This window comes from Girardinichthys multiradiatus, chromosome X, assembly GCF_021462225.1.
Source record: "Girardinichthys multiradiatus isolate DD_20200921_A chromosome X, DD_fGirMul_XY1, whole genome shotgun sequence".
NCBI lineage: Eukaryota > Metazoa > Chordata > Actinopteri > Cyprinodontiformes > Goodeidae > Girardinichthys > Girardinichthys multiradiatus.
In genome coordinates this window covers 31691583-31706940 of record NC_061817.1, presented here as the reverse complement: position 1 = coordinate 31706940, position 15358 = coordinate 31691583, and the positions used below count along the sequence as shown (strand labels likewise).

The 15358-nt window shown below is 40.7% G+C and overlaps 1 protein-coding gene and 1 long non-coding RNA gene across 3 annotated transcripts; both read right to left on the bottom strand.

Annotated features, from left to right (window-relative positions):
• Nucleotides 1–508: 508 nt before the first annotated feature.
• Nucleotides 509–2944, bottom strand: LOC124863068 (probable phosphatase phospho1). Of its 2 annotated transcripts, none has more exons than XM_047357321.1 (3): nt 2824–2944; nt 2375–2442; nt 509–2127 (listed from the first exon to the last, which is right to left on the bottom strand). In XM_047357321.1, exon 3 carries the CDS (start codon nt 2061–2063, stop codon nt 1209–1211), a length of 855 nt encoding a protein of 284 aa, XP_047213277.1. In that variant the 5' UTR covers nt 2064–2127; nt 2375–2442; nt 2824–2944; the 3' UTR covers nt 509–1208. The 2 variants fall into 2 exon arrangements, with proteins under 2 accessions (XP_047213277.1, XP_047213278.1); XM_047357322.1 differs by having other exon boundaries at nt 509–2014; nt 2824–2941.
• Nucleotides 2945–9194: 6250 nt separating this feature from the next.
• Nucleotides 9195–10618, bottom strand: LOC124863360. The gene is made up of 2 exons (XR_007037115.1): nt 10376–10618; nt 9195–10287 (listed from the first exon to the last, which is right to left on the bottom strand). It is a non-coding gene; the product is annotated as an uncharacterized LOC124863360 (long non-coding RNA).
• Between the last annotated feature and the right edge of the window lie 4740 nt (nt 10619–15358).

Sequence of the window (15358 nt, the reverse complement as noted above, 5' to 3'; positions counted from 1 at the left end):
GGGCCTGCCGAGAGACATAGTCCCTCCAGCGTGTCCTGGGCCGTCCCCTGGGCCTCTTACCGGAGGGACTTGCGTGGAACACCTCCCGAGGGAGGCTACCCACCCCTTCGATGTTGAAGTACAATCAATTCTCAAAATGAAGTCAGGAACTCTTGGAGAAGATGCTGTGTCCGAAGATGAGATTCGTAGTTACTCTTTGTCACCACTAGATGGCATTAAATTTTTGTGATTTGATGTCGACTAAACCAAAAAGACTATAAAAAAAAAAACTTTTTGGGTATTGTAAAATAAAACTAGGCGAAATACTAAATATATAAATTGTTGCATATTTACAAACCTTAATATGGCATAACTGTCGTGACATTTACTGTGCAAGAGACAACAGTATATGTTGATCTGACACAGAATTTTCAATAAAATGATTCCTTTTTATGTCATGACAGCATGAATCATGTGACTGCTAGCTGTTTGACAGAGTAAAGCAAAAATGATTAAGACACAGACAGTGTTTCAGGTTATGGCTTTATTCCTGCTGGTGGCATTTTGTCCGTAGGCTGGGCCTACACAGTAAAGACAGAACATAAAGAGATAAAAATAACATTTCATTTACTATACATGTACCTCTAAATTAGACAAACTAATAACAGATTTGGCGATTAAAAAACAAACAAAAAAGTGGATTAAAACAAGTTTGGTCAGTTGTAATGCCCATCACCATCAGATGGCGGTATTGTCAGTTTGAAGCTATAATTAATAAAACAATTAATAATCATAATGCGCTGTTTCTAAGAAAGCACAATTATAATCTTAAGAAGAATCCAATGAATCATTTTTTAAAACCTTTAATCGTTGCAAATATAAACAAAACTTATGCTGAATTACCCCGTATAATTACCAAATGTAACATGGCCGCATTTATATGCAAATACTTCCAAGCTCTGTGGGGTTTTTCTTTACTTATGAGGACGGGATGCGCTGATTTTTATTTTCAATTTTGATTTCATACATGCTCACTTTGGGATTTAGCTGAGGAGTTTAGGCTGTTCTTGCTGTAGGCTTTTGAGACATCTGCATTTACCTGTTGGACACTGTGCCAAATTAACTTTAACCTTCAACTTTACTCACTACGGTTTTTTTTTTATTGCTTTGAACAATAGTTTAATGGCGTTTAATGTATTTAATAATTTATTGCTCTCTGATCTAATCTTCTATTCCGCCACTAGTTTCCTCAGTCGCATAATCACATCCTCCCCGCTGACCCAAGGCACTGTGACCGCCTTGAACTCCCCGGGCATGGCTTCGTGGGTCTCCGTGATAAGCCGGTGCATGGGGAAGTCCCTCCGTGGGAAGGCCACGTCTCGGGGCCCGAGCGAGAGTGCTGGACAGAAATCGTTTGCTCCGTCGCCCACATAGAAGATCCTCTGGTAAGGGCGGCCGCGCTCCTGCGTCCTGCGCGCCACGTAGTCCCTGACGACCACCTGCTTGCACATGTTGTCCGGGCACCGCTGGCACTCGTGGGAGTGGAAGGGCCGCAGTACCAGTCGGCCGTTCTTGTTGAAAGTGGCCGGGTTGGTGAAGATCCGGTGGAAGAGCTGGCGCACCCCGGCGCGTCGGAGCCAAGCCTCGATGAAGAAAGTGTTGGCGTCGGACACCAGCACCACTTCGAAGTCATGCGCCGGCCGGGTGCGCAGAAACTGGAAAAGGGTGAGCATGCCCGGGGAGGCCGGTATCTTCTCCATGATGCAGCGTAAGTCGCTCTCGGTGACGCCCTGCTCCGCCAGGTAGGCCAGTACGCGTTGCATGTATTCGTTGTAGCGGCCGGGCCGATATGTGTCCTTCAGCCAGCCGGGCAGGTGCTGACCCGGGGCGGCCTCCACCACCATGTCGTCGCTGGTTTCATCCACGATGGTTTCGTCGAAGTCGAAGAAGATTAGGAAGCGTTTGTTCGGAGAGATGGAAGCAGAATGGGAGGCCATGATCTCTGTGCGCCTGGACCTGCGGTGCTCCTCCTTGCCTGGGGGTTGAGGGGGGACATAACAGCAGTTGAAGATTGAATCCCCCATGATTGACTATGACGTAACAAGGTTTTCCTGTGGCATCAGCTATCTCCACCCCTGCTCCACTCGCCTGTATCCCACAGATGAAGATATTAAATAATAAAGATAATAAATAAATCATAACTGTACAATAACATGCATGAAAAACTTTAAGGGAACAAGACAGCCAAGCAGCACTGCTGATCTCTTAATAAGACGAACCTGTACTGAGTATCATGGTTTAGATGCTAGAGCAAAATCTCATGCATATTTTGCAAGGATGCGAACAAAGCAGTAAAACCGAGTCACTGAGTCCCACTTGAGGCTTTTGTGCATACCTTGAATTGTGCCAACGGATCTCTTGACCTGAAATGCAGGGGCTTTCAAACTGTGCGGCTGACTCAGCCTGTATGAGGGGAGGAAGAGGAAAAGGCAGAGGAAGAAAGAATTGTGTTTTTCAATTAGAATGCCTACGATAAAAATAAAAATAAACTACAAAGGTCAATAATAACGTGATAAATAGGCTGGATAACAATTTGCAAGCGGATCCAAGTCATCTAAATGATTTATCGACCCATTCTCAGGCAAAATAAATAAGTACCACAGACATTGCAGGTCATATAAAGGTAGAATATCTTCAAAAAACAAATTAATCTAATAAATAGCTTTCTGACGCACAGTTCTTGCCAACCTAATTTTTCTGTCTTTAGTCTTGTAAAACCGTGTTTAAATTATCCTTTAGGTTTAAAAGAAAAAATGAACAAGGTCAAAGCCATAAATGCATCACCGTCACTGGTTCCGATCCCCGGTATCAGGTCCGATCCAGTCTCTTTGGTCACAGGAGGCAGTGTTACAGCAGCCGACCCGCGGTTCACGCACTTTTATCCGCGGAGGCGCTCTAAGCGTGCCCGCGCATTTAAGTCCGCCCATTTAATAGCCTCCCACACGGCGCGCTCACGACACTTTAATGAGATGAAAGGGTGGGTGGGAGCAAGGGAAGGGAAACAAGGAAGGAAAACAGGAATATTCTGTTTGCCTGGTGTTTTACATGTTTGGAGACCCATTGTTCTGTTTTTCAAGTGGCTACAGTACATGTTGCCTTTCCTGTAACCTGTTTTTGTCCAGTTTTAAAGCAGATTACAAAAATGTCAGGTGGATCTGTTTGTGAAACATTACAGTTGCTTGCAAATATATTGATACACTTTGAACTTTGATTTCATTTTGTCGCGTTACAACCACGAACGTCAGTGCATTTTACTGGGGTTTTATTTAACAGTCCAACGCAAAGCAGAGCATAATGGTAAAGTGGACAGAAATGGATTTGGACTTTTGATGGTTTAGCAGTGGCGTGCACAGACATTTTGGGGGGCAAGTGCTCAAGTGAAAAAAAGGGCACCTTGTGCAGCACATGGAGCTGTCGGTTGCCTTTATAGTGTGAGATTTATTACAGCCACCGTATGAACATAATTTATGTATGTATGTATTACTAAGTACCGACAAAACAAGCTGTCCTGTGGGATGTAGGGAAATGAGAAAAACTCAAAACAATAATGCATTTTACAAAATTCTTGAGATTACTAAGGCAACAAAATTAGATTGATTAAAAGTTAGATTACTGATTCCCAACCAGTCTTTAACATGAACTTCCTGAGTCAATTTTTTTCTTTTTACCCACTGAGCACAACGTGTTTGTCTTGAATATATCATTCTGTACTTTTATCACAAAATGTCTTCTGCACCAAATAACCTTATGTTGTAGCAAAGCAGGTTACACTGCCAACTTGCAATTAAAAAAACATGAGTAAAACTGAAGTCATCAGGGACCATTATAGCAAATGTAATACATAAATCTATGAGATAGATTTGAATGTATTTATTTTTTCTAATTTAATCTAAGAATTAAATCATAAACATTCTCTTGGCGCATGGTGGCGGCCATAGAAGACATAGTGGGTAAAGCTATGCCATTGATTGGCCTGTTCTGTTTAGGTAAAATGGAGGCAAGTGAAGTTTTAACTTTTTCACCTGAAGTTTAGGAAGCAAGTACATTTTGTACGTTTTGTTTGTTCCCTGGATGGTTAGCTGGCCTGTCGGCAGGACAGGGCTCTATCTGATGGCAGAGGGGAGGAGAGAAGAGGTAAGCTGGACCAGCGCAGGTCCAACTCTCCTCTCTGCACGCTCCCCGTCTCCGTTGAGAGACACACGAGGCGGGACACGTATGTGTGTGGGTGAGGCGGGGTGGTAGTTTCAAAAACGTGGGGCACTGGTATTATAGGCATTTAAATTCAGAAATGTTACCTTGGGCCCCACATTATACACTGTTAAAAAAAAAAAAAAAATTCAGGAGGGCACTTTTTTGTCCTTAGGACAAAGGGCAGGTGCTCTAGCATCACCTAGTGTCTATCTGTGCACGTCCCTGCGGTTTAGACATTTTTTTAACATATAAAATCCGAATGTCTGTTTGCTGGAAGTTTTTGAGAGCATGTCTCTACCAACTTTGTACATCTATAAAAAAAAATAAAAAAAATCAGATGAAAGAGTCTCTGTAACCATCAGTTTACAAGTATTGCTAAATATTTTCAATTGATTTTATGTCTGGACTTTGACTAGGCCATTGTATCACATTCTATTGTACTCATGGCTGTATGTCTTTTGCAGCCTCAAACAGGTTTTCTTCCTGGATTTCCCCATATTTAGCTCCATCCACCTTCCAACAAACTCTGACCAGCTGTCCTGTCCCAGCTGAAGGACCCCACAGCATGTTTCAAAATGGGGACAGTGAGTTCAGGGTGACGAGTTTTGTATGTAGGCCAAAAGATTTAATTTAATCACATCTGGCCAGAGCATATTCTTCTCCATGTTTGTTGTGTCTCCAACATGGCTTGTGGCAAATTGCGAACAAGACTTCTCATGACTGTCATTGCTCTGTGGCTTTCTTCTTGCCACTCGTCCACAAAAGGTCCGATTTTGTAGACTGCATAACTAATAGTTTTCCCCGTCAACAGAATTTCCCACCTGAGCTGTAGACCACTGCAGTTCCTCCAGAGGTACTACGATTAATGAATTGTTTTAGGTCAGGGGTCAGGTACATTTACAACCCTGAGGGCTATTTCTGCCTTTGGTCCAGCTAATTAACATTTCTTTAGAGCCACAAAAGCTATTCCCTTTAATGTAAAAAAGCATATGTTTACAATATCTACCATAGTTCATTTTAGCTTTTTAAAGAAAATCCTCAAACTTTTACATTAAATAGAATAAATACATATTTTAATGAAACATTACATTTTTATAGAAAATTATAAAAACAAAAAACATGTAGTTGGCAACCAAAAGACCAAAAAATAGCTATTAATGTCAAAAACACTAAGGCATTTATTCATTACATTTACATTTTAAAATACTGCTCAGTTCTTCTTAATTTGTGGCCAGTTATGAAGAGCCACATTGGAGGCTTGAAAGAGCCACTTGCAGCTCTGGCGCCGCAGGTTGCAGACCTCTGGTTTAGTTGGACGGCATAATCTTAGAAAATCAGCAACTGTGCCAAAATCTTGCCTTTCTGATTTGAACAGTAAGATGTTTAAAGCTTGGAATACTCTGCTTTAGACTTCTTCTTAATTTTACCTCTGATCTGCCTGCTGTGTTCCTTGATCTTCATTAATGTCCTCTAACATACCTCTGAAAAACACCTGGGTTTATACTGAGATAAATTTACAGACAGGCACACTATTTACTTCTGTCCCACTAGATTTGAATAAAGGGCATTAGAATGACAGAGGCTGAATACAAATGCACATCCTACTTTATATTTGTAAAAAAATAATAAAATAAAACCATCAGTCATTTTCTTTCTACTTTACAGTTGTGTTAAATATGGAAAAGGTCAGACATTAGAACTACTGTGAGGAAAAAGGTGAAATAAAGTCAGCAAAAAAACACTTTGGTGTTTGGGTGAGCACCAACATAATGATCAGACTTGCAGAGATGCATCCTGAAAGTGGAAGCAGGTCCAAATTGAAGGCTTGTTTGGTGGAATAAATGTGACCTAAGTTATAAAATCTGTTCTGGCTCTAGAAGAGTTGGAGATATATAGCATTGCTTTTAAATGCAGTCTCACAAAATAATTCTGGTATCTTATTTTAAAAGGATGATCTTGTTTTGGTTCCATGGGGCCATTTAAGTGGTTGAAATACCTCCTGTCTGAGTACATGGCTGTTGTAATGACATGATAGGGATGGCTAAACTTGCTGGGTTTCACATTTGAAGAGTTGACTGGATAGAAATGATTTAAAAGTAATCAAAATCTGAAATAAAGTTATGTTTCCATTTACTAACTACTGAGAAACATCAGTATCGCAGCAAGGGAGTCCATGTCAGCTGCTTGTTCCTCCTGATAAAACCCTGCGAGTAGGCTGATTAATGACGCGCACAGGAGTGTACAGAGGAGCGAACACACGGCTGAGAAACACAACATGAAGCCCTCTTCTCTTCATCTGCCTGCCGACAGACGCGGCCTCCTCCCTCCTCGACACCAGAAGGCGTAATGACTAACAGCTGGGGAGGTCGATTATTTTCAAACCCAAATGGGAATGGAGATGTACAGACGGCGTGTTATTATCTCCTCTGCTCGTGAAGTGAGCCCCGGGTACCTGGCCACCCACTCACCAACAGTGAGTCACACACACTTTTCTCTGCACCCACCGGCCTGTTCCTCTACCTATAGGATTATGTGACTCATTAAAAGCACCTGGTAAAGAGAAAGCAGGTATTCTTCCAGCATTAATGTACCCTAAAAGATGAGAAATACACACCAATAAAGCTTGTGGAGCACCTTTTTGTGGGTTCCTATAAAGATAATGGCCTAAATCTTTAAGACTAGCCGGTTAATTTTACCAAAATGGAAATATTAACTAACGATGAGGGGTGGTTATAGAGTTTAAAAAGAAACAAATAAACACTAATTGAAACTCAAAGACTCAACAATTCTCAGATTCAGCACAAACGGTTAGGTAACACCCGGGTTCAACACTGAAGCAAGAGCTGCAACAATCAGCAATAATCCACGCTCTGGAGCAAATCTCAGTGTGAGACGTATTTAAACTGAAGCATTCAATCAGGAATGTGTTGTGCACAATCCTTATTTTTAATGTAATAAAAAGAAAGTGAACCATTTTTTTTTTTTTTTTTTCTAAAGGTTTACATATCAGAACAGCCTAAAACTAACCTGATCTTTACCAAGTTCTAAAGTTACTTTAATTCAACCTAAATACTTTCAGAAATTAGCACAGATTAAGCAAGAAAACTGTGACCTGAAAGACTAAGTACACCCAATAATTCAACTGCTGGAAGAAGCACCAACAGCAGTAAAGACTTAAAAATGTTTTTTGTATAACTTACAGGGTGGGTGACATTTCTCACATCACCCACCCTGTCTTCTTTACATCTTCGGTTTATGGCGCTTCCAGGCTTTTGTTGATGCACAGCTTTCAAAGGGTCCTACTGCTGCTTTTCAAACCTTGATTCTTTTCTTTTTCTGCCATTCTGTTGTAGATCTGCTGCTTTGGTTTTGATATTTGTCCTGCCAATGACCCACTTTGGGCTAAGCTTCAACTGACAGACATCCTTATATTGGACTCAAATTATTTGGTTTACAGAAGAGTTCATGAACAGACATGATGCTGGAAGATCATGTTGTTTGTGCAATAAAAGCAAAAACTGATCATTGAGCTCCAGATCTATTCTGTATCTTCTACGTTTAATGTTCTTTAGCACTGGAGCACCTGATTCAGCTACAGCTACAGAGTCTTAATTTTGTTTTTTAATTTGAGTTCATGATTGAATCAATGACTGGATGGTGTGGCTGCAAAACAAACCCAAATCATCACACCTCCACCCATGTTCTTCAGTTTATATAAGACATTTGTGCTTGGTTTCCAACAAATATGGTGCTGTGGAGACATCTCTGCTCGTCTTATCTGTTCAGAGGACGTTCCAGAAGTCTTTTGGTTCATTAAGATACACTTAAAAATCCTGACCTATTCTTGTTAGAGAGGAGAAGCTTTCTCCAAAAACCCATCCAAACAAGCCATATCTTTCTAACTGGCTAGTACTGAATTTTAACATTAAACATACCAACAGCATTCTACTGGTACTAGGAAATGGAAGTTCTGAAGTTCCAGTTGAAAACAGAAGATATGACAGAATTCCACCTTGGAAAGTCAACGCACAGCCTCCAGTTTAATATCCATTAATTAAGAATAAAATACTTTTAACAGATTGGAAATGGCCTTAAAACTTTCCCAGATTGCAAGTATTCCTTCACTCAAGTCATTGCCGATGTCTTTCCTGCTTGGCATTGTGTTGGGTTTTTTCTAACCTTATGGGGACTTTGCATTGACTTCCATTCATTTTTCATTCAGTTATATGGGTTAGGCTTAACCCTAAACCTAACCCTTACAAATACACGCCTAACCTAAACGTTATTCCTTAAGCTTAACAAGCAGCAGTGGGTCCTCACAATGTAGTAGATTTTCAGAAAAAGGGCCTCCTCATGTAACATAAACACACAGATACACACACATGTATGGTCAAGAGCAGCAAACTGCCAAAACTGTTGCTGTTACAGTAGGTTGTGAAAGCCTCTGTAAGTACGGCATGGGTGTACTTACTTTGTGTGCACACAACTTCTCCTTTCCAACATCAATGTTTATTAAATAAATTTGGCAACTTTGTGGTTTTTTTTGTTCCCTTTAACCACAGGTTTAAACCATTTTAAAACCAGGTAAAGACCAGTGCCCATATTCACCACAAATCCAAAGAGTAAAAGTGGCTCCTAGCGTCGTCATTCTAAAAAAATCTTAGACTTTCTGAATTTTAATATTTTTCTGAGAATTGTCTCTCAGTAAAAGTTATTCACAAGGCCCCTTAAGGGAGCTCCTAACACGAGGAAACGTTAAGAGTAGTGAGGAGGACTTTTAGTGAGCCTAAGAGTATCTTAAGCAGAGAAGATGGTGGAAAGACTGAGAGAAAGGTGAGATATTCTCTGAACAATAAAGAGTGAATAAAAAAAATGCTACTAGCTTGATCGCGCAGGGATCCATCCCCTTAATAGTTGAGTAAATGAGCACATAAACTTCTCTAACAATCATACAATTATTAATGTAGAGATAAGATTAACTTTATTGCCCCCTAGGGATAAATGAAATAGTTTCAGCAGCAGGACAGGGTAAAGGTCAATCTCTAGTAAGGTAATATAAGGAGAAAAAAATAATGGAAATATTAAATAACCATGAATAAAAAGTGACCAAAATTACAAACAATATTGTACAGAATTATTTAAATATTTACAGACTGTAAAATGCTTTAAAAAAAAATTAAATTTGGAATAAAAATGGAAAAACTTGAAAAAATATTTATACATAAATACAATCTCTAGACAAGATATAGTAATAATCTAAGGACTTTATACATAGAAGGATGATGTAAATGAGGTGAAGAAGTATTTGCTGTATTGTTCATGATGATGTCAGCAGCCTAAGCCTAAATAGTCATCTTCAACGCTCCCAGTCTATGGAAAAGTCCTCTGGTGTGCTGCTATCTCCTCTGTAGCTTCTGAATGCAGGAGGAACCAGAGCTGCTCACATTCCAGGCTGGTCCTGAAAGCAGAGGGAACGACGCATTGATCTGCTCAGTAATGCCCGTTTGTTTCCACCATGATCCCAGGACCAAATCTACCTTTCAACGATCCTCTCTTCTCCTCCACTAGCAGGCTCTGTGCCTCTGTCCAGTTCGCTTTTCTTCACCTTTTTTACTCCGTTGTGATTTGGTCATTTTACCAAACTAAACCTCTTTATACAAGGAGATCACAGTAAGATGCTGAATTTTAATATGAAATTAATATGAAACAGATGCAGGATGAAAACGACCAGCACAGCGAGTAAACATAAGAAAACCAAACCAATGACGAGCATGTAAATAAGCTACGTTAAAACATTTTCAATTCAATTCAAAAATACTTTATTTAATTTCCCTTTGGGATTAATAATCATTTTGATGCTGTGTGACAATTGATCTTGCGTTTTATCTTCATGATATACACATTTCTGAATTCAGTCTAAATTCTATCGATTAATTTAATTTAATTAATTTCTCTCCATTGATTACTAGGAGAGCATTTGTGTCTTGTTGTTTCTTTTCACAACCAATCACAGCTCTTTGCAGACAGCGTCACACCTATCCACGGGGTCAACCACACCTATCCACGGGGTCAACCACACCTATCCACGGGGTCAACCACACCTATCCACGGGGTCAACCACACCTAGCCACGGGGTCAACCACACCTATCCACGGGGTCAACCACACCTATCCACGGGCTCAACCACACCTAGCCACGGGGTCAACCACACCTATCCACGGGGTCAACCACACCTATCCACGGGCTCAACCACACCTAGCCACGGGGTCAACCACACCTAGCCACGGGGTCAACCACACCTATCCACGGGGTCAACCACACCTAGCCACGGGGTCAACCACACCTAGCCACGGGGTCAACCACACCTATCCACGGGGTCAACCACACCTATCCACGGGGTCAACCACACCTATCCACGGGGTCCACCACACCTAGCCACGGGGTCAACCACACCTATCCACAGGGTCAACCACACCTAGCCACGGGGTCGACCACACCTATCCACAGGGTCAACCACACCTAGCCACGGGGTCAACCACACCTATCCACGGGGTCAACCACACCTAGCCACGGGGTCAACCACACCTATCCACGGGGTCAACCACACCTAACTAAGATAGACATTTCTGTTGTCTCCTCTCTGAGTCGCTCTCAGCAGCAAACAATCACTCTTAAGCTAGCAGGAATGTTTAGGCTAAGATAGGAGCTCCCTGAGAGGACTATGAGAACCTTTGTGAATACGGGCCTAGATGATTGTCATCATGCCCGAAACTTCCTGTGGCTGTACTCCTCTCCGTAAAGCAAGCGTGTTTTAGGGGATATTAAAAAAAGGAGTCAAGGAAACGATTATAATGGCTACTAGTTTTTACTTTTCAAAGTTAGCAGTCAGTTAAATGTACATTATCAAAAAAAGGCCCAACTTTTCATCACTTACTCTCAATCTCCAGATAACATACAAAAAGGACAAACCAGGACATTATAAAGCTGCACATTTTGTACCAGATACAATAATAAAATACACAATGCTACATTAAGTGGTTAAAAATACAAAGGGGAAAGAATATTGATTTTTTTAAAACATCTTTAAAGAATATACAATGTTATTTTTTTTAACTACTCAAGGATTTTAGTAGAAAGTGCATTCTATATAACAAAGAAAGGAGGAGGAGAATCATTCTGCAGTAGAGACAAAACGCACATGATGGAAAAAAATTAAAATGACCAATGTATTTCCAACAATACATGAAGGGGCATGTGAGATGTTATAAAAGCAGTAGAAAGGTCCGCATTGAAGGTTATTTTTTTCACAAAATGAAGAAACATACATGTTTATATGTTAGCTATGGTCCCTTGCACACTATCCACCTCTCTCCTCCTTTTCCTTGCCTTAGAAAAAAAAAATCCACTCAAAAGTAATCACCATCTTTTTCCCATAGTCACAACTGCATTCTGTTCCACAATGCATTGCCACCCCCTCCCCTAAACCTCTTCCCTGCGCCTCACCCACGCAGCGGTAAAGTGCAGAGAATACACACAAATGAAAAGGCTTTCAAAAAAAATAAAGAGAACAATACATGACTGAAAATACCCCTACTGCAAAATCCTGAATCCCAGCGGTGAGCCTAGAGGGATTGAATGATAGAAACAATATTGCAGCAGTATTACGACCCACAGAAATGGCAGGATAATTACAGGTCTGGCACTAAACTACTGAGCTTAACCACTTCAGACTGAATACCATCAGAATGACAGGAAGGGTTATTTTACTGCTATTGTCCACCGCCTTACTCCTGTAATGACGCACATTATTGGGACACATTGTAAAAGCAGCTTTGGGTAAAAGGAAAAAACTGGAGACAACCACTCTGGGCTGACTGAGACCAATGCATGCACAATACGCACTCAACATTATTAGTCTGAGGTGGCAAGAACCGGGGCGACCCAGTTTTCTGACCACTGCCTTTAATCCTGACATTCCCCATCATGTGCTAACAGTATATCAACAGCTGAAACCAGATGTTTACATACACCACATAAAAAATTACATTTTTTCCCTTACATTTGCTCTTTTAGATCAACAATTACCTGATTTGCATTTCTTTTTTTTTTTTACTTTCTTTAAATTCAGAAGTTTACATTAAAATGGCCATTTAGAAAAGCCCTGATGATGACATCATAGCTTGTGGTAGGTTAATCCCTGACACTGGGAGTTAAATGGAGGACCATGTGTTGATGTATTTTAAGGCAGCGCCTTAAAAACACTGCTTCCTTTTGTGAAATCATGGAAATCCAATCAGGCAATTTATAAGGAAGAGGGATGTGGACCTCAACGGGTCCGTTTCATCCTTTGTTCTCTTTTCCATGTGCCTGATAGATCCATGTTCATCTGCTCAATGCAAGCATAAACACAGGAATGTTCAGCCATCACAGCGCTCAGGAGGATGGCTTCTGTGTACGAGAGGGGAACCGGATTTGGTGTGAAATGTGAGAATAAACCCTAGATCAAAAGCTAAAGACCTAGTGAGGATGGTGGTTGAAGCTGCTCAGAGATCGACATTATCCATAGCAACAAGTCCTGTACTGACATGGGTTGAAAGGCCACTTGGTGAGGAAGAAGCCATTCCTCCAGCACTCGAGAGCAAAGACCATAACCTTCGGAAACATGTCCTGCTGTCTAATGAAACTAAACTGAAGAGCCAAAATGATCATTTTTACATTTACAGGAAAAAGATGGTAGCTTGCAAGCCAGAGAACGTCATCCCAACTGTGAAGTATTGGTGGTGGCAGCATCATGCTGTGGGAATTTTTCAATTCAATTCAATTCAAAGATACTTTATTGATCCCCGAGGGGAAATTTGTCAGGGTTGCTGCAGTTCACAATAGATGGTATTATGAAGAAAGAAGATAATGTGGAAATATTGAAGTAGCATCTCAGGACATTCGCCAGGAAGTTAAAGGTCAGGTTTAAATGGGTGTTTGAAAAGGACAAAGACCCCAATCATGCTGCCAAATCAGCTAGAGAATGGCTAAAGGACAACAAATTCAAACTTTTAAAATGGCCATCATTAAGCCATGATGTCAGTCGCACAAAAACCTGCGAGCAGAGCTGAAAAATGTGTGCTAACAAGGTTTACTGCTAATCTGACTCAGTAACATGAGAAATGGGCCAAAACTCCAGCAAACTATTTAGAAACGATTGTGGAAGTACACCCAAAACGTTACAGCCAAATGGCAATCCTACCAAATACTAAAGTATGTAAACGTCTAAATATGAAGAAATAAAGATCTCTAAAAGATTCTCCCTCTCATTATTCTAACATCTTTAATAGAAATATTTTTGTAATCCTAATACTGATCTAAAACAGGAAATATTTAGTTTTGCTTAATATCAGGAGAAATAAAGTCTCTTCTAATTCAATGTATGTAAATATCTGGTTTTAACTGTACATGATGGCTGTTCATTATCTTAAACACTAAGCAAATAATCCGAGAACATGAAACAAGAATGATTTATAAATCATCATCCTGCTTAGGCAACATTCACCAGGTTTAGACATGCTGGCCTTGGTTGACCGAAGTTTGTCAGTACAGAAAGTCCAAAAAAATAAAAACAATCTAACCTCTACAATACAACACCACCCCACACCAAACCGTGGAATATAGGCAGAGAGGAATAATGCATAACATCCTGTTAAGAGCTTTAATGAAAAAGGTCCCAGTTGTGTATACCGTGTGTGTGTGTGTGTCAGGTGACCTTTAACATGGTAACCCGTATTGTTTGAACAGCAGCAAAGGAAGGTGGGGGGACAAAAAAACAAAAAGGACAAAAATCAGATGGGGCCACATGTCTGGCCCCTCACAGTGGCAGTATTATTCGACAGTCATTCATTATCTAAAAGCAACCGTTGACCAACAGTCCTGTAAGCTGAGGTGCTTCTACTGGTCACTGTGGGTAAATCAGTGACCGTGTGATCTTTGTCTGCTGTGAGTGCTTGAATGTGTGTGAGGGCGCGTGCACCTGGAGCAGGTCCTGCCTAATTAAAGTCGCCTCGATCATAAAATATCAAGTCAAACATGAGTTACACTGCAGGAAAGTCAGGCTGAAAGGACACGATGTGTATCAAACACTACATCAGGTTATGGAAATTCTACCTAAAAGCAAAACAAGAACATTTTAGGTCATGGAAAGGAAAGCACCATTTTTACTGTGATGTGAATCTGAGACTTTGTCTAGTTTCAACTTAATTTCCAAAGTACAGGTCCTTCTCAAAATATTAGCATATTGTGATAAAGTTAATTATTTTCCATAATGTAATGATGAAAATTTAACATTCATATATTTTAGATTCATTGCACACTAACTGAAATATTTCAGGTCTTTTATTGTCTTAATACAGATGATTTTGGCATACAGCTCATGAAAACCCAAAATTCCTATCTCACAAAATTAGCATATTTCATCCGACCAATAAAAGAAAAGTGTTTTTAATACAAAAAACGTCAACCTTCAAACAATCATGTACAGTTATGCACTCAATACTTGGTCGGGAATCCTTTTGCAGAAATGACTGCTTCAATGCGGCGTGGCATGGAGGCAATCAGCCTGTGGCACTGCTGAGGTCTTATGGAGGCCCAGGATGCTTCGATAGCGGCCTTTAGCTCATCCAGAGTGTTGGGTCTTGAGTCTCTCAACGTTCTCTTCACAATATCCCACAGATTCTCTATGGGGTTCAGGTCAGGAGAGTTGGCAGGCCAATTGAGCACAGTGATACCATGGTCAGTAAACCATTTACCAGTGGTTTTGGCACTGTGAGCAGGTGCCAGGTCGTGCTGAAAAATGAAATCTTCATCTCCATAAAGCTTTTCAGCAGATGGAAGCATGAAGTGCTCCAAAATCTCCTGATAGCTAGCTGCATTGACCCTGCCCTTGATAAAACACAGTGGACCAACACCAGCAGCTGACACGGCACCCCAGACCATCACTGACTGTGGGTACTTGACACTGGACTTCTGGCATTTTGGCATTTCCTTCTCCCCAGTCTTCCTCCAGACTCTGGCACCTTGATTTCCGAATGACATGCAGAATTTGCTTTCATCCGAAAAAAGTACTTTGGACCACTGAGCAACA